Source organism: Calidris pugnax, unplaced genomic scaffold (genome assembly GCF_001431845.1).
Source record: "Calidris pugnax isolate Ruff unplaced genomic scaffold, ASM143184v1 scaffold107, whole genome shotgun sequence".
Lineage (NCBI taxonomy): Eukaryota > Metazoa > Chordata > Aves > Charadriiformes > Scolopacidae > Calidris > Calidris pugnax.
The window spans coordinates 848,577-868,388 of NW_015090901.1; the positions used below are offsets into that span (position 1 = coordinate 848,577).

Sequence of the window (19,812 nt, forward strand, 5' to 3'; positions counted from 1 at the left end):
TTAAAGCAGGCACTGGGCCAAGACTGAGAAATAGGTAAAAACCAGATTCATTGCACATTGTATTTAAATTCCAGATGCTTCATTCCTAGAATACATGGAATACTTGGTGTATTCCAGTGCCAAGACCTAATTAAGTCTAGAAATGTCTTTAATAATTAGATAGAGTGGGACTTAGGGGAGCTAATTGAGGCTGATTGAAGGGGTGCTCCCATTAGGCTAATGAATCAAGTTTGAGGAAACTGTACCAAAATATCTTATTCTGGGTCAATATAAGTACCTAAAGCCTCTCAGGAGAGGTTCTCTGTCTTGCTAGGCTTTTTTCGATAAGCAAAAATATTACTAGAGCATTAATGAAGAGTACTAACACCAATTTCCTTGCCGAGTTCCAGCTTGGATAATAACTTTCTGCCTTTTTTTAAAAAACGTAACTTCCATTTTATTCCACGGGATAAGGTAGTGCTCACTTCTGCTTTTAACTCGCTCTTTACATCGCCGGGAGAAAGGTGCTGCCGGTCATCCCAGGGGCAGGTTCATCTCGCCAGCGGACGGTGCCATCCCTCTGAGCAGCTTCCCTGCCCTTTCGCTGAAGGCTGTAATTCCTTCCCTATTCCTGTCTGTCAGCAGCAGACCGAGTGGAAAAAGCTCCTTTTCTCCCTCCCGTACTTGGTTTCCACCCGACCAGAGGTTGTTCCCCCTTAAACGGCAAGAACTCGGCCGTTTGTGTGACTGGGCTTTTAAGCAGAGAAGTAAATGCTCTGGCATAAACAAAATATATCAGCAGAAATTCCTTTTTTTTGTGTCTGTTGCCCATGGCACAGTAGCATGTAACCATGCCCTAAATTGGGATCTTACGAAAACCCTATGAAAGGAAAACTTCAATGACCATGTTAACATGAAATACGCTTTAAGAGACAGCATATGTAGGTGGGACTGGTGTTTAACTGAATTTGTCTGATTTTTGTCATGTGCATATACTTGACTACCGTTGGGCCCCTCTTAAAAGATGCCACAAAGCTGATGGGGGTATGTCCCTATTACTAGGATGTCCCCATCTATAGGATGCAGAGTCTAAGCAGTAAGCATCGTCTGCTTTACTTGCAGCACTACTTTAAAATCCCTTTCAGAAGGAAAAAAATGCAGGTTTCTGCCCTCTTATCGGCTGTATAAACAATGTTGGAATACAGACTCCGTTGTATTCTGCTAAAAACATGCAGCTTGCTGTAATTCTGGGTATATTTAGGCATTCAGGTCTTAATGTGAAAGACTGTCGGGTACTTGGACAGTTAATGAATGGTCGTCTCCAAATATCGGAGTATGAATGTTGAGCAATTAAGAGAGGATTTTTTTTCTTTAACCAGGCTATTTATAACTTTTTGGGCTGTGTTCAGTTTGGACGTTACTAATTTGGGAAACGTGAGAAAAGGAGTTTTTTCTGAAGGACTCAGTAATTATCTTTCATTGGGATCTAGAGTGTTAAAGTTCAAATTCAACAGTTGTAAGACAACTTGGAAATCTTCTTAAAGGAAAAATATCTCAAGCTAAACCAGGAATTGCTAATATTTTTTCAAGAGAAGACCAATTAGAGAAAAAAAATTAGAGGAAAAACTTTTTGGACATTCTTTATCATAAAAGATTCCTTTTATCATAAAGGAAAAAGAAGGGCACAATCCTAAATTAAAAAGAGAATATAATACCCTTTGCAGGATTGTTTGATCTACCCCAGGATTTGGGGCAAGAGTTTGCCTTTAGTTGTTGTTATGTTTTACTGACCTAAAGCTGAAGCACAAAGCCTTAAGCAAACTAATAGAGCATTCACTTGTGCCTAAACTGCTATGTACCCTGAGTCAGTAGAGAGAATATAGATTAATTGAGCAGTGCTTTGTAATGCTATATTGCCCCATCCTGTTTTTTGTTTCCTTTGATTGCCATCAGAAGCATCGGTATTTTCCAGAAGAGGCAGCAAACAAATGGAGACAAAGAGTTAAGACAGTCATGGCTGGGGTGAAATTGATTCTTTTTATTCAAACTTATGAAGAAACTCAAATTATGAGTAATTATGGAAGACACAAATCAATTTGTTTTTGGCTGTTGAACTTTTGTTTAATATTCACATTCAGTTCTGGGTTTCTTCCCCTTCCTCCCCTTGTTTCTTCAGCACTCTGTGGGACACTGTTTCTATGCGTTGGGAATGGCACTGCATGGCTAATCTTAGATTTACCATCCTGGACTGACGTTACGTTTTGCAGTGGAGCATGGGCCGCGTGTTGAAAGAGTTGCTTGCACTTCCCTGAGACAACGTGCATGTAATAAAAATAGAATTTGAGTAATATTTTTATGTTCGTTATAACGCGTGCGTCATCTTCCATAATGTTCCTTTTGTTGTTTATTTTCTGGTGTTTAGAAACAATTCCCGGCATCAAAGTTCATGAAGGATTCTAGATGAGCAATACTGTTCTAAATGAAATTTTCATACCCAAATTCAGGCATTGGCTGTTTGGCTGGATTTAGGGTGTCCTATAACAACCCCACGCAGCGTTACAGTCTTGGGGAAAAGTGGCTGGAAAGCTGCCCGGTGGAAAAGGACCTGGGGGTGTTGGTCAACAGCCAGAGGCATATGAGCCATGAGTGTGCCCAGGTGGCCAAGAAGACCAACAGCATCCTGGCCTGTATCAGGAACAGCGTGGTCAGCAGGACTAGGGCAGTGATTGTCCCCCTGTACTGGGTATTGGTGAGGCTCCACCTCAAGTGCTGTGTCCAGTTTTGGGCCCCTCAGTACAAGAAAGACATTGAGGTGCTGGAGCAGGTCCAGACAATGGCAATGAAGCTGGTGAGGGCTCTGGAGAATAAGTCTTATGAGGAGAGGCTGAGGGAGCTGGGGCTGTTCAGCCTGGAGAAGAGGAGGCTGAGGGGAGACCTTACTGCTCTCTACAACTACCTGAAAGGAGGGTGTAGAGAGGTGGGAGTCAGTCTCTTCCCCAGGTAGCAAGTGATAGGACAAGAGGAAATGGCCTCAAGTTGCACCAGGGAAGGTTTAGGATGGATATTAGGAAAAAATTCTTCACAGAAAGGGTTATCAGGCGTTGGAACAGGCTGCCCATGGAAGCAGTTGAGTCACCATGCCTGGAGGTATTTGAAAGACATGTAGATGTGGTGCTGAGGGACATGGTTTAGTGGTGGCTTTGTCAGTGTTAGGTTGATGGTTGGACTCAATGATCTTAAAGGTCCATCCCAACCTAGATGATTCTTATTCTATGATAAAGAGTTATTATGCACGTGCATTTTAACTCCTATTGGTGTGGTCCATTGAAGACCATGTGGATAGTCAGGTAGTTAAAAGTCACTCGCGTTGAAGGAATTTCAAGTCTTACCCCACACCAAACCAAGATTTTCCCTGTCAACTATGAGTTCAACTTGGAGTTACTCAGTAGCACACTTAATCTGTATTTCAGGGGAACCAGTTGTGCAACTGCAAAGCTGAAAATATAACTGGGAGGGAGAGGGGAAGGAGGAGAATTTTTCTAGGGAAAGCAGAAGAAAATATTTAAGAGTAGGAGAGATCTTACTTCATGGTTTATGACAGCCTATTTGCATGTTTCCCTCAAAAAGTATACAGAAAAATCTGCTTTATTTATACTCGCAGCGCAGGCGCTTGACCAATTTGAACCTAGATACGGAGTAAACAGTTTGCCTGTGTGGAATTGTAACTGTAAACACTGTGTCTTTGCATCTTCTAACTGGTTGTGTATTTGCTAGCCCTTTTTTCCCCTCTCTGTTTTTGTCACGTGCAAAATCACACACTCTGTCTTTATTAAATGTACCCTTTTTTCCCCTCCCAAATTTTAGAGAGATAAAGAAAAGCTGACATGGAAGGATCGTTTTCCAGCCTATTTAACCAATTTTGTTGGCATCATCTTCATGGTAAGCATCACCCGGGAAAACCTGAAATTGATGTTACCGAGTCATTGTATGGAGCAGAAGTGATGGAAATGTGAGTGAAACCATGACAGACTGACATGGTTCACAATGGCTTTTCCCCAGTGAAAAAATTCAAGCATTTTATTGTGTAATAACTTAAAATATTTTCAAGAGCTTGAATTTCTACTTTCCCATCTCTTTCGAGTAAAGAAATAAGTGTACCTCAATAGGATAGGGGAAAAATGTGGGCATGGAAGTGGAAATTACCACCACCATTGATGAGATGAAATGTAAAATGTAGAGAGAGTCCCTTCAGAAAGTAATCAGGGAGTAGAGAATGGCCTCATTTCTCTTCCACACCTTTTTTGAAATAAATGATGTGGCCACTTGCAATCCCGATTGCAAGGATTTTAATCAATCAGTCAAATTTGGGGTTATACCATACAGCAGGAGAATTGCAAACAGAGCACTTAATTCAAGAAAAAGGTAAATTAATGATGAGAACAGCCTTTTTCCATTTGCTGATAAAGCATCAGCACTTAAAACAAATTTTGAAAGAAATAATAATAATTCAAGACATGGAATAGATTGGCAGGTGGATAAAAAAGCTTAAGCCCTTTCCAACAGTAAAATACACTAGACAAGCTCAGTTCATTTTTGGGGGGGATACAAATTCTGTTTTGGGATTGTTTTTTTTAATATTTGTGTTTTCAGAGAATGGAAATGTAGCAAATCTAATCTTCTCAGATGATGAATCGGTACCTTATAAGAATCATGTTTTAAATTCTTTCTCTATTTAAGCAATAAAAAATTGAATAAGATTTTGTGCACCTTTACATTGCCAGGAAATGCGTTGATTTAATCAGGTTTAATTTCAGTTTGGGATTATGACAGCATAGTGACCCTGAGTAGGGTATTTGAAGGCTTCTGTGCAGACTTAAGCTGAAATATTCCTCTATGCTTCAACCCTGGTTTTCTTTTATAACACAGAATCACAGAATTATCAGCAAATATCATGTATATATGCTGTTGCTGTTAGGGCTGAAAGGAAACCCACTAATACTTTTAATATAAGCAAATAGTTTGCATTTAGGTGCCTTTAAAAAAATAGCCTTTTGCATGTGATTGTGGCATCGCTGTATCAATTTTTTCATGTGACGATCACATTACTGGCAAAAGAGGATCTTTTCCCATGGTTCATCAAAGTTATTGGGACACTTAATGCAGAATTGGGTAGAACTGAGCTATGGCCTAGAGATCCCATTTTTGAGGTCATTTCCAAGTCCCCCGCAAAGTATTTACAGTTAAATCTTTCCTAAGAGGCTGCACTTCTCTTACTTGCAGGTTGGGCTGACGTTTGCCATAGTGTTTGGAGTCATCATATACAGGATCTCGACCGCAGCGGCCCTGGCAATCAGTTCAACCCCCTCGGGCCGGTCCAGCGTTCGGGTCACCGTCACTGCCACCGCAGTCATTATCAATTTGGTGGTCATCATCATCCTGGATGAAGTATACGGCTGCATCGCGAGGTGGCTGACTCAGATCGGTAGGTTTAAATCCTCAACCGGTATTTGTTAGGGAGATTTTAAAGGAGAGGACCCAAATGACTGGCTTTCATGATTAACTTCAAAGTGGTGAGCAAACCCAGGAAATTCAAATTCTACAATTCTAACCAGCTATGTACAAATATCAAAGCATACAGGGATTCAGCTTTATTTTTGAAGTTGTTCTTTCAGCAGTGGTGGTAGTAATCACTAATCCAGTTATGGGAGATGAGGATAAGGGATACAGCAGAAATTCTTCTAGCTAATTTGAACTTCACTCCTTCATGCTATTACTATTTTCATTTTCTGCCATTTTTTATTTGGTGAAATACATGTCAAGAAATACAAAAGTATGAGTGCAAAAAAAACATTTTTTCTACAAAGTTTTTGAATCCTTTCCAAAAAGCAGCAGTGACAAAAGGTCCAGAAATCTCTTCAGATACGTTCTTGTCCATCTACAAACGATTGTCACAGAGGTCAGCCAGATGTGGAATGAAAATGGAGTTGCTGTTGTAGCATATCTGAATGGTGGGATCCTCAGGAGATTGACCACTGACCTCAGCTTTAATATGCTTTAATATGTATATATTTTGCTATAAATATATACCGCTTTCTTTAAAAGGTGGCTGATGTTTTCCAAAGTCCACATTTATAAGGTCTTGAAATGTTGCAGGTAGGATAATTCCTTAACGTTTCTTATCCGTGTCACATTGGTTTCAGAGGTGCCCAAAACTGACAAGAATTTTGAAGAGCGGCTGATTTTTAAGGCTTTCCTGCTGAAATTTGTCAACGCCTACACACCCATTTTCTACGTCGCTTTCTTCAAGGGCCGGTGAGTAATGCCAAAGCCTGTCCAGGGTTTCAGCTTGATGCTTATGAGACACTTGTACACGAGGCTAAGACCTTAGTTGGATGATACAGTAAATTTCGTTTAAAAAATCCTCAGTATTGACCCCAAAACTCTGCAGCCTCATGGGATAAAGCAGACACCTGCTGTTTCAAAGTTATTAAAGCCATTTTGTTAAGATACATTCAGATACAATCCCCCATCAGGCTATTTACCATTGTCTATTTGCCACTCTTAACTTTACATCATAGCAAGTATCATGAAAGCACAAGGCTAAAATAAATAATCCCTGTGGCACATTCTGGCTAATGCAACAGAATTTAGGAGTACCTTAGAGGATTTCTGCCGAGATGTGCCTATAATATTGTAGGGAACATGACTGCAGTTTTACTGAGTTGTTTACTCAGTAAACAGGACTTACTCTTTAAAACAAAACCAAACTTAATTATTCCCATTCACTTTTTCAGTGCTAAACATTAGGTGGTCCCACTCAAAGGCATAGAGTTCGACATAAATGACTTTAGCAATCAAATATAAAAATTATAAAATACATACAAAGTTTATAATTCTAACCCTTGTGCCCTAGGTTTGTTGGACGGCCGGGAGACTACGTCTACATTTTCCATTCTTTCCGAATGGAAGAGGTAATTGCATTTTACCCTGTCTGTGCTCCTGTCACGGGGACACACCAAATGTTCTGACCGACGTTTCCTCTGTCCCCCCCTAGTGTGCTCCTGGTGGTTGCCTCATGGAGTTGTGTATCCAACTCAGCATTATCATGTTGGGCAAGCAGCTGATTCAGAACAACTTATTTGAGATTGGCATCCCGTAAGTAGCGACTTTTTATTTTTATTTTTTTTTAAACACGTGTTTTTTACGATGCGTGCAGTTCACTGTGCATCCACTGCCCCTTGACATGAACATGGTTCTTTGGCCACCTGCAAGACTTTTGCAGCATCCAGCAATGCAGATGTTAGACATTCCATTGCTTTCCTACTGCTAGCAAGAGGTGTAATATAATGACATATGATTAATAATTAATATAGATACTATTATTACTCAGGGAATGTAGTGATAGGACGAGGGATAAAATGACTCTTTTATCAGGGAATGTAGTGATAGAACGAGGTATAATGGTTTTAAATTGAAAGAGGGGAGATTAAATTAGATATTAGGAAGAAATTCTTTCCTGTGAGGGTGGTGAGACACTGGAACAGGTTGCCCAGAGAAGCTGTGGCTGCCCCATCCCTGGAGGGGTTCAAGGCCAGGCTGGATGGGGCTTGGAGCAACCTGGTCTAGTGGGAGGTGTCCCTGCCCAGGGCAGGGGGTGTGGAATTGATGATCTTTAAGGTCACTTCCAACCCAAACCATTCTATGATTCTATATGATTCTTGATAATTCAATTATAACCATGTTTCAGAACCTGTATATGCTGATCCCTGATACTTTTAGCGTATTGTGGCTCTTGCAGAGTTTTTATGAAAATAGGTATGGAAATAGCATAGTATAGGTCTGGAAATGGCTTAGTTGATGTAAAGTAACTGAAAAATGGGCACTGTGACCAGAATGGCATGCTAACTGAATCCTTTCCATCTCCCCCAGAAAAATGAAGAAATTTATACGATACATGAAATTAAAGCGTCGGCGTTCTTTAGACCATGAAGAGCACATGAAGAAAAAGCAGCGTTACGAGGTGGACTATAACCTGGAGCCTTTTGCTGGACTTACCCCTGAATATATGGAAATGAGTGAGTGAGGTGGAACGAAGGCATTTTAAACCATAATTATTCTGACTAATTTGGATGAAGAGCTGAGGTTTTTGAAATGTAGATTGGGTGGACAGTAGATATGAGGCATAAATTAATTATTAAATTGTATAGTCTCCGACTGCAGCATGTTTCAGCCACTGGCTGCTTCAGGGACAAATTGTGCTCTCTGCTGTTCATGAGCCCTTACTTTAGCACTATATTTTAGATATTTTCTTTCAAGCCACATAATGTATCACTGTCAAGTTTCAAATGCAAACGATTGAGAGGCATAAACTTGAGATTGTGAGGCTTATGTTATCATCAGTTGCACCCTACATTGGAAATAAATTACTTAATTCAGAATTGATAATTTCCACTGCGTGTTCTCACGCCAGATTGTTTCTGTTTTCTGGAATCTGGACTAAATCTTCTGAGAGGGGTACCTGTAGACCAGCTTGTGCTTGACAGATCACATACAAAATTTTTTTCAAGTAATGTATTAACTTGATTGAGGGACAAGGAAGTTAAGCACTGGATATCACTCTACATTGTTGTGGCTGTAAAACTATATTTCTTTTCCTGCTTTCAGTCTCAGAAAGGCTGAGAACTGCTCAACGTAAGGCTGTTTGCTACAGTATCAGACATTCCTGAAGGATTTCTGTTAAAAAGTAACTTTATTTAGTATTTTAAGGAATGACGAGGCAAAAACAGTGGTAAAGGATAATGAAGTATACTAATACACAAAATTGGCATGCCCAGTAAATGCAGAGGCAAATTAGAATATCTGATGACCTTGATGTTCAGAGTAATTGAAACAGATTGAAATTTAATGGTACAAACTATGAGGTCATGCTGTCAGTTCCTAAAAGCAAGAAAAGATGCAGTTAGTTACTGAGATCAGCATTTGGAAGGAACAGAGGGAGAGACAGATGGGGCTCTAACTGTACCACGATGAGTATGACATCACTGTGATGACCTCATCAAACAAAAGCAAATACAATCCCAGGTTGGATGAAGCAAGTTATTCCCAGAAACGGTGGAGAGTCAGTTATGTCCTTTTCAAAGCCCATAAGTTTCTACACTTCAGAAGGGAAAGCTTCCACTGAAATTAGTGAGGGCTAAAATCCTGGCAAATTTCTGTAGAGCAAACACAGTCGCTGCCGCAATCTCGCTGCTTCTGATCACTCCTGTGCCAGCCTCCCCCACGGCAAAACTATTTTAGGAGCTTCCTCATCCTTCTGGTTACTTTGCCTTGCCTTTTGCAGGAGGGGCAACCAGCCCTTCAGTGCCCGAATGGAGCAGCGATCAGGCAAACCATGTCTGAGGCAGAAAAATGTTGATTTAGTCATCTTAGAACCTGGGGGGACAGCACTGCTGTGGTGATGCACATGTTCGACAAATACTGACCACAGCCATCGAAATGCTTTCTTTTTTCTTTTCAGTCATCCAGTTTGGGTTTGTAACTCTGTTCGTGGCATCCTTCCCACTGGCGCCTTTGTTTGCTTTGTTGAACAACATCATTGAAATCCGTCTCGATGCAAAGAAATTCGTGACTGAGCTGAGGAGACCGGTAGCAGTCAGAGCAAAGGATATAGGTAAGTGCACGTTTGTTTGTGCAGGATATCATTATGCTGAGTTAGTTTCATTAACAGGAAGGTATTTATAGGAAAATTCAAAACATTAGGCTGTGGCTTAACTGTGAACTGTCATAACTTATCGAGCCTTTACTTCTAAAATAGAAAGACCAGCGCTTTAAATTCAGATAAATATTTTATTAAGTAAACAGTATCACTTTTCAAATCAAAACGATCAATACAATAGTGAAATATCTCTCACGGTTCTGCACGTCAACAGTTCTTCCTGGCAATGCAGTTTTCTTGCAGAAGCAAAAATTTCTGCATTTAATAACTTAGGACTGGGCTGGAGAAATACACTTGGGAATGAGAGGAGACTCCAAAGTCTATGGGTAGATGTATCCCTTCGTCCCTACTCAGCATGCACGTCAGAAGGGTGAGGTTTGAGAGCTGCAGTGGATCTAGCTGGAACCAGGCTCTGTGGTCATGTGGTGACAACACAGCAGTCTCCCCTTACCGTGGGGGGCTGACAGCTATGGGGGGATGCCATGAGGAACCTGCTTCTCCCAAATGTTGGTTACTTCACGTAAAAGGGTCATTAAAATAGTTGTTCATATTACAGAGCCAGTCAGCAGGGTCATTCTGGTATTGTGCAAGCAGAGTTCCTCCCTGGGCTCATCCTTGTGGCCCAGGATCATCCTCAAGATGAACACCACATCATGTTTTGCCATGCAAAAGGCAGTAAAGGCAGGAGCCTTTACCATGACACTGCTTTTGGGGTGTTTTGCAGCTGGTTCATTTGGTGCTGCAGGCTAAGGTCAGATGAACACCACACCATGCAAAAGGCAGTAGCCTTTACCATGACACTGCTTTTGGGGTGTTTTGCAGCTGGTTCATTTGGTTCTGCAGGCTAAGGTTGCTGGTGGAGATGTTACGGAGAGCTGTGTTGGGTTTTTTTGTTGTGTTTTGGGGTTTGGGAGTTCATTTTTGAGGGGGTGTTAATTGCAATTTATTGCAGTTCACTCCCATTCTTGTGGGTGAAAGAACCTCACTTCTTTCAGAGACGTCCCAAAGTCAGACACTGTGAGATGGCCACAGACAAATCAGATGAGGTTTTAGGGAGGCATCAGCAGAATCATGAAAGCAGAAGGTCCCACCTGCTAATGACAGTGGGTACCAGTGGCAGCAAACAGGTCTATCTCTGCTTCCACTGATGCTGTAATAGCTGTTCCTGAAGTTCACTGCTGTACTCTGCCCAGGCTTTTGTTAGTTACCAAGCAAAGGATTTGGCCAGGCTGGAGGTCTCTTCCACTTTCAGAGATGTCCCAAAGTCAGAGACTGTGAGATGGCCACAGACAAATCAGATGAGGTTTTAGGGAGGCATCAGCAGAATCATGAAAGCAGAAGGTCCCACCTGCTAATGACAGTGGGTACCAGTGGCAGCAAACAGGTCTATCTCTGCTTCCACTGATGCTGTAATAGTTGTTCCTGAAGTTCACTGCTGTACTCTGCCCAGGCTTTTGTTAGTTACCAAGCAAAGGATTTGGCCAGGCTGGAGGTCTCTTCCAGGGATGTCCCCTGCATAAAGGCCCTACATCGTCCTTCCTTTTCAGACCCAGAGTAGGAGAGTGGCTCACCAGGGCTGTAACCACGCAGTTCTGGTAGCAGCCCTGGATTTTTCCATCAAGACCTCAATTAAGGAGAAATTTCCAAGGTGTCACTAATGACCAGGAGACCATTAGAGAGGCCAGGCCAAGGGTGCACGCTCATGTACTCTAAACCAGCACTTTATGTAGACTTCAGAGAAGCCCTTCCATAGGGAATGGGATCCTGGAGATGGGGAAGGCGCAGACCTGTGGGACTTCATGCATCATCCTCAGACTAAATCCAGAGGAGTTGAACCTAAGTCACTATGGGGTGGGTTGGAATTACATTTAGTATGCACAGAGCCTGTGATGAGGAAACCCTCAGTATCTACATGGTTTCCAGATGCAAATGGAAAAATCCCACCGAGTGGCTCCACTGGAGCTTGGCTTTCTCAAAACTGAGGTAGGATAAACGGCAATAAAAAGGTGTAGAAACAGATTCAGGTCCTTAAAACTGGTAGACCAGTATGTTCTGCACCACATGTGTGGAGGTCCTACCTCCCTATATGCAGCTTTCTCTTTTCTCCTCAAGCATTTGAGAGGTTTGAATGAAATTTCATGGTTTTTTACTTTTCTACGTATGCCAGAATTCTTCTGTCTCACATTTTCCCTCCTCTTCCTCAAAGAAGCTTTTAGCTTAAAACCTCAGAAAAAAAATAGGTGGCTAAATATAGTTTTGGAAGACAGAGTTGGGCTCGCTTTGCTTTGCTTAAAGGTCATTAAATTAATCTCTTACAAGTTGTTCTTTTTTTACTTAAAATATAACTCTACTTCGGCACATTCAGAAGTACTTCTAACACTGTTAACTAAAAATGTAATTTATCTAATTTTAATGACTGAAAAAACATTTACATGTTTGTCTCCTTCCTTAGGAATCTGGTATAATATCCTCAGAGGTATTGGAAAACTTGCTGTCATAATAAATGTAAGTAATTCGGCATGAATAAAACTGTAATTCAATAGGCTGGCTTTTCCATTCTGCTCCATTAGTTTCCTTTCAGCCTTTAAAATCAAATGAAAGTATATGATTTGGAAATTTTTTGAAATATTAGAGAATTGTATGCAGTATTTAATTTAAAGCTGTGATAGTAGTAGCAATAATATAAAATAGTAAGTAGTTGTTGCAGCTTTTTTTCCCAGAATGTTTTCATAATACAGGTTTCCCTTTCAAGCAGACAAGACCACAGCTGCTTACTTTTGCTTTTTGGAAATACTATCACTAAGATGATGTATTTTTTAATTTCAGTGCCCTTTTTAAGGTCAGGTAATCATCTGGCTGAGAATTAGTTCAGCTCATTAGAGCACAGTCTCCCTCCATTGAAAAATCTGGCCTCAAACTTCGTTGCTCTCACTCAAATGGCTCTGAAAATCCCTGAAAATATTTTTTGTTTACTTCAACAGTGAAGTTAGATTTCAGCACACCTTAATATATTCGTTTATGTACTTATCTGGTATTCTCTATGAATAGACAACCAAATTGATTATCTTCATTGCACCCCACCTGGGGAAAGATGAAATAAAAAGCTGAATGACAGCCTGAAAACACACTTGCAATGTAGCAAAACAGGGGCCGTGTGGGGTTTATGGCCATGTATCCATGGGCCCTCTCATTTTTTTCACCATTATCCAGACTGGAAACCCCTTCACTTTGCCCACAGGTGTCTGTTGTGCTGTGGCCAAACCATTCTTTGGGTTATTTGATACGCTGCCCTAATTTGTCTGCACCATTTCTGCTCTTTTCCTTTGGAAATAATTTTTTTTTTCCCCTTTTCTTTGATGCAGTCTCTCTTCATCATTATCCAGTGTTATTTTTCCCTCTTGGATTTATGTGCTACCCCTCTTTATCATAAAATAAGTAAAACATTTTGTACTGTGTTTGTTCCATATGTACATAAGATTTATGCCAGTGAAAATGTTTCATAGTAAATGTTTGTTCCATATGTACCTGAGATGATTTATGCCAGTGAAAATGTTTCATAGTAACAATAAATAAGGAAGGCTAAAGTGATGAAGAACTCAGCCAAATTGGCTGTCTTGCATTTTGGGTGTGATGTTTTTAGAAAACCTTTTTAAATAACCAAATAAAATGCAATTTTTGTGACCATAAAAATAAAACTGGGCTCGGTCTGCTCATCCTTTTATCTTGATGGAGTTACAAGCCACATACAATTAATGGTCTTTTGCAATGCAAATGGCAATTTAAAGAGTCAATTCACTGTCAGAACAGAAAAGTACTTGGAAATCCACCAGTTGGATCTCATAGAACGTACCAGGGACAGGCTGTGACTGGGGCAGGGGGAAGCAGTACCGTGTTTGGCTTTCCTCTGGTGCTGGGAGGGTACAGCTGCTTCATTCCCTGGGGAATTCAAGTTGTTATCCGGGTAGAATCTCAGCAGTGGAACTTCTCCATCTAATATCTTGCAACTTGGAAGAGTAAGCAGTAAAAACTCCCTTGTTGTAGCACTGAATACTCCATTTGTAGGAGGGGCTGCAGTCTACCCCCCTCATTTTCTGAAGTTATGTGAGTTGTTTGGGCAAGACATAACTGGAGGGTATTAACTTAACCACTGCCTGAATATTGCGCTCACTCTTTACTCTTATGGCTTAGGCATTTGTGATCTCATTCACATCCGACTTCATTCCACGCCTCGTGTACCTGTACATGTACAGTGAGAATGGCACCATGCATGGCTTCGTCAACCATACACTATCCTCTTTTAATGTCAGCGATTTTCAAGCAGGAACAGCTCCAAACGACCCCATGGATCTGGGCTACGAGGTTCAGATATGCAGGTACTCTCTTGAGCGATAACTAACTTTGATTATTTTCACAGCTGACTAAGAACGGGACAAATTTTTACATTCCCCCTTGTATTTTCAATATTTTTTTAGCACCTTGGTAGCTTTTTGTATCAGATGGATCCGTTACCTTGAACGTCTTGGCTTAAATATTAAGCAACCACAACACCTGAACCTGAAGTATTGCTTATTCAGGGAAATAGAGATTAGCATTGTTACATCCATTCTTTGTCCGTGCAAAGATTTATATTTTTATGTATTCCCTTTTTCAAGAAAGGAGATAAATAACGATAAACAGCACAATGGTGCTTTAAGGGAACAAAACGATGTTATTGTGATGTCACGTTGTTGTATCATGTGCCACTTGATAGAATGACCGTGACTTCACAGTACACCTCTCTTTTTATGTCCAGTTTCTTTAGCAATTCACAGAGAATCACAGAATATTCACGGTTGGAAGGGACTTTTGAGACAATCGAGTCCAACCACAAAAAAACCCCCTCAAAACAAAACAAAAAACCAAACAAAAAAACCCCCAAAACAACAAAAAAACCCCCCAAACCACACACCCACACCACACCCATCCACAGACAGACAAAACCCAAGAATCTCAGGCACTAGAGCATGCCCTGAAGTGCTACATCTACATGTTTCTTAAAGACCTCCAGGGATGGAGACTCCACCACCTCCCTGGGCAGGCTGTTCCAGTGCCTGACCACCCTCTCAGTAAAGTTATTCTTCCTAATATCTAATCTAAACCTCCCCTCCCACAACTGCCAGATTTATTTGCTTTCTAGCCTCTTTCTTCTTCCCATCCCATCATTTCTTCCATATTCCAGAGTTCTTTAAATCATTTGAAAATATGGAGCCCTAATTCTTTCAAAATATTGACAGGATGCTGTGGTTTAAAATGTAATGTCTTTTTCTTGGTCCCATTTCTGTTGTTGATTAGCTCATAGATTTTCTGTAAAACACAGCTAAGGCAAAATTGTCACCTTCTCTGTATATGGCAAAATTTAGCTGCGAGCTTTTGCATCATGAATGAGGAGAACACCACGAAGCATAACACACTCTATGGATGTAGGATCCATATTTTTGTCTTTAAGATTAGTCTGCAAAATATATGTTGTAATTATTTTTACCAATCTGAAAAGAAAATGCATTATCTGAGCTGTGAAGTTTACTCCATCTTTAGGCATAATTGATATATTTGTACTAATCAGAGGGTATTAAGACTGAATACCATTAATTTTGAGTAAAACTTGAAGGCTGCAGGAGGCTTTCAGCTGTGTCTTGTTTCTGAGAGGTTAAGACAGCATCATGCTCTAATAGTGGTCTTGCTTTAAGATGGTTTGATTCACTGTTTGACTGTTGGGTATTAATTCCTCATGGTGCTCACAATTCTGAATGACAGCACTGATTTACTGAGTCTTCTTTTGCAGATACAAAGATTATCGAGAACCCCCTTGGTCCGAAAACAAGTACGACATTTCAAAGGATTTCTGGGCTGTCCTAGCAGCAAGATTAGCATTTGTGATAGTTTTCCAGGTAGGTTTATACCGCAGGCACTTTTTATATGAGAAAGAAAAAGAGTTATCGTATGTCTTCAGCTACGTAAGGCAAACCACCTTTGGAAATAAGTTATTAGGCCAAAGAAAATACCTCTTTCTCAGCTGTTTCACGGAAAAGCAAAAAAATGTGCCCATCCTCATTCACCCCTCTCCCTCCCACCCACCCATATCCCCAGTTTCTTTTGCAGATACAAAGATTATCGAGAACCCCCTTGGTCCGAAAACAAGTACGACATTTCAAAGGATTTCTGGGCTGTCCTAGCAGCAAGATTAGCATTTGTGATAGTTTTCCAGGTAGGTTTATACCGCAGGCACTTTTTATATGAGAAAGAAAAAGAATTATCATATTTCTTCAGCTACGTAAGGCAAGACACCTTTGGAAATAAGTTATTAGGCCAAAGACCCCAAGAATTCCCTGAACTGGTTTGATGCAGAAACAACTTAATGACCTTAGTGAGCAGTGAAGCACAAGGCTGATACTAATGAGGTCCCACCAGTTTCCCCAGTAGGACCTCAACAAGTTCACTGAAGCAGCACAAATTTCATGCAAACTCATTCCTAGGCCTAGCCAAGAAATGAATTTTCCAGAATTTTCCCAGCTAGAGTTTAACTCGCATCTGAACAAGAAGGCCAAATCTTGTAATTTTTTCCCTAAGTGACATTATTCGATCAAGAAATTTTTTCCCTAAGTGACATTATTCGATCACAACAGTGATGTTGGTTATTGTGACACAAGTGTTTTAAGCCTGCCTTATCTAAACAACTTGGTGCAAAACTTTCATACCTTTTTTTTCTGACAAAATATGTGTCTTTCTGTGAAAGACCTCCCTTTCATTGAATCAAGGTTTTAAAGTCAGAAACATTTCACTGGAACGTATTTTATCAACTCTGATCATTTTTACCTCTTGTCATTTGCTTCTGCCTTTCTGATGTAAAACTCCTAACCCTTTTATATTCAGATATCAATGACAGTATTTCCCCTGGATTTTTAAGTGACTGTGACATAAATCATAGAGATTTTTCTGCCTGCCATTTTTCTCTACTTCCAGCATGAACAAGAAGTTGAGGTGAATTTGGCTTAGTATCAGGCTTGCGACATGCCGTTGAGCCCAACTCAAATATTGTCCTTTCTTCCTAAGTACACCAAAAATAGCCCCTTCCCCTACAGTCATCCTTTCATTTGACCTTGCTGAGATTTTCTCACAATTTCATTTTCAGAACTTGGTCATGTTTATGAGTGACTTTGTTGACTGGATTATCCCAGACATTCCCAAGGACATTAGTCAGCAGATTCATAAAGAGAAAGTTCTCATGGTGGAGGTCTTCATGAGAGAAGAGCAAGGGAAGCTGCAAATGCTAGAAACCTGGAAAGACAACGACAAGAAAAAAGGTGAAAACTGTAACAATCACAGCCCCAGACTCTCCAGGAGCCGCAGTGGGAGCTTGTCCTCCTGCCATTCGTATCCTCTGGATGTATAGAAGAGGAGGGAGTTGGGTATGTCGGGGCATTCCACTGATTCACAAGCCATCGCGTAAAGGGCAGGACTCGATTAATGGGCAACCTGGTGCATGTTGAAGGATGTGCTCCCTGTTCTGCTCCCCTCTTTGTGAGAAAGGCTCTTCTTACAAATATGGAGGACCACATTCTATTTCTGATAACGTTGTTCTTTTTTTCTTTTGCACAAGCAGTAATGCAGGGAATTTTTATATTTCATTGTTAGATGACACTATTGACGTTGGCGTGCATTAATGAATGCAGGTACTTAGTACGTCTTGATAGAGAGATTCTCTGAGGATTTGACCGTAGCCTATTAATTAACTAAATAAATAAAGGTAAATTTTAAGTAATAATAATACTACTAATTTAAAATATTTTTGGAACCCCAGTCTTGAAGGTCCGTGGGGATAACGCATATGCAAAATCAGCTTTAGAGTGTGCCCTGGTATTCCTTTTGGCAGGAGAGAGACCACGTGAAGCCTACCAGGCTGACTTGCTTCCCAGGTCAGGGTTTAGCTCTGCTGGCAGATGTCTGTGTTTGAACCTTCAGGTCTGAAAGAAGCAGAGCTTCTGCTGAGCTTTAGAGTCACACTGGTGTGTGGGGCACTGGTGGCAATCTGCTGTGTACCCGAGACCTTAACCGGGGCACTGCTCTCTTCAGAAACATCAGAAAAGTCAATCTGGAAAAGTGCTCTTTTTTTTTTACCAACGAAAGACTGATGTGGATGAAGCTACCTCGGTGCCCCCAGCTGCCACGGGCTGTGTTTTTGAGCAGTCTCCCAGTGGCTCCTCACTCTGTGGCCGGGCAGCAGCAGCACAATTCTGGAGATCCTCCCAGCAGGTAGAGCATTTGGTTAAATGCCCTGAATTAACGAGCACACGTAGAGCTACAGTGACTCACACTGCCCTGCCTAGTACTCGGGACACTGTTGTTGTTGTTGTTGAGGAAATTCCCTTTTTCCCATTGTTTTAGCACATCCCGTTGGTAGCCAGGTTTTTCTCTGTAGCCCTCCATCCTCTGCAGGAGAAAGGAGTCTGCACCCCTATTTTCACAGCCAGTGGCTCCTGCAGACTTTCTGCTGCTGAATGGCATTTCCCAGAGGCTGTTCCAGAGGAATAAATCCAAACCACGTCCCACTTACTGTCCTCAATGGAAGCTTTGCCTGCACTGGGGCTACAGGACCAGACCTTTGGTTAGTTACAGGACTTTTCTTTTGTCTTAAAATACTCTATCTTTTGTACAAGGAGCTTCCTTAAAGTATAACTCTAAAATCCTTCCTTACGATGCCTAGCTGAACCCCATCAGTACAACTCTTTTTAAGCATAGTACATTTTAGTTTTGCTTTGTCAACTGATAAACTGCACTTCCAAATAATATTGGTGCAATTAACCTCATTTCTTTTATTGCTTTGTCTTGTCCGTGGCACTTGCATTGCAAATATAAAACTGAAAAATAAAATAAAAATGAAAGATTTCTTTAAAGTCTAACTACTGTATGGTTTGTTACAAAACCAAACGTCAAAAGACTGTTTTCGAGAGAAGTTAGTTATTTCTTTTTTCTTTTTCTTTTTTCTTTGCCAAACTAATTTAAAGATTTATGCTAGAACTTAAAAAAAAAATGCCATATTTAGCTTTTGATATATTTATTTGTTTTAAAGTATGTGATAAACTTGATATTTTTCTGTAGTCTGTCCGAAGAAGGTACCAGAAAAGAAATTATGTGGAAGAAAGAAAATGGTATTAACCAAATATTCTTGAAGCTTATTTAAACTATTGATCCAACCAAAGATTTTTATTAATAAAGGGCTTATATTTTGTTAACTCTTGTTTCTGTTGTATTTTGACTTGCAGGAATGTCACTATTTTTAAAATTTATATCTTATGATAGCTTACCACTGTAGGACCAAATCCTGCCTGGTTCATTCCCCCAAGAAGAGTTGTGCCTGGTAGGATCAGGCCCACTGACTGCAATAGGACTGTGAGGGGGAATAAATCAGGCAGGATTCTGTCCCTACAGCTCGGTGAAAAAGCCTTCTTCCTCTCATTCCTTGGTAGCCCAAAAGATCCAGAAGAAAACCAAACGTGAACTACCTGTTCTGAAAAGAAATCTTAGGGGAGCTTCCTTGAAGGGAATTTAATCTGTAAATACTGATCCAAAAGTATTCCCAGCTTAATACTGACATTCCTGTAAATGGTAGAACTGTATCCTGAACACATACTTATCAGAATTTTTCATTATTTGCTGAAATCATGAAATAGTAACAGTTGCTTATACTTTCTTTTGTACAGTAAATTGTTTGAAATGGATTTTTGTATATAAAAACTGTATTACTACTTAGATAACTATAAAACTCTTTCATGGAATCATTTTTTAAGAAAAGCAAATATATACTAAATCTGTTTTAGTTCCTTTTTTTTTTTTTTTTTTTTTTTTTTTTTTTTTTTTTTTTTTTTCTTTCAACACTTATTTGAAATAAACTTAAATATTGCAAGAGTTTCTCCTGTGGGACAGGTTCTGTTCCCATCCCTCCTTGTGCTCCGAGTGTCCAACTGTGAGTACTGCCAGATTTGAGAAATACAGTCATTCGTGTTGAAGTTTGCCTAAAAGAGGATCTGTGATGCCCTTTCCAGTGCTCCTCGTAGAGCAGAGGCCAGAACTGAGATTTGTTT

The 19,812-nt window shown here is 40.4% G+C and overlaps 1 protein-coding gene across 1 annotated transcript in view; it reads left to right on the forward strand.

Moving 5' to 3' along the window:
- The window catches only part of ANO1 (anoctamin 1, calcium activated chloride channel), a 98,570-nt gene extending 79,027 nt beyond the window's left edge, over positions 1 to 19,543 (forward strand). Inside the window, exons 16-27 of the mRNA XM_014948899.1 lie at positions 1,933 to 1,980; positions 3,844 to 3,918; positions 5,260 to 5,461; positions 6,180 to 6,291; positions 6,893 to 6,950; positions 7,034 to 7,134; positions 7,909 to 8,054; positions 9,497 to 9,649; positions 12,147 to 12,199; positions 13,883 to 14,067; positions 15,516 to 15,621; positions 16,863 to 19,543. Coding sequence (XP_014804385.1) covers positions 1,933 to 1,980; positions 3,844 to 3,918; positions 5,260 to 5,461; positions 6,180 to 6,291; positions 6,893 to 6,950; positions 7,034 to 7,134; positions 7,909 to 8,054; positions 9,497 to 9,649; positions 12,147 to 12,199; positions 13,883 to 14,067; positions 15,516 to 15,621; positions 16,863 to 17,123 — 1,500 coding nt within the window. The 3' untranslated portion in view covers positions 17,124 to 19,543. The remainder of the gene's footprint in view (positions 1 to 1,932; positions 1,981 to 3,843; positions 3,919 to 5,259; positions 5,462 to 6,179; positions 6,292 to 6,892; positions 6,951 to 7,033; positions 7,135 to 7,908; positions 8,055 to 9,496; positions 9,650 to 12,146; positions 12,200 to 13,882; positions 14,068 to 15,515; positions 15,622 to 16,862) is intronic.
- Positions 19,544 to 19,812: the final 269 nt, after the last annotated feature.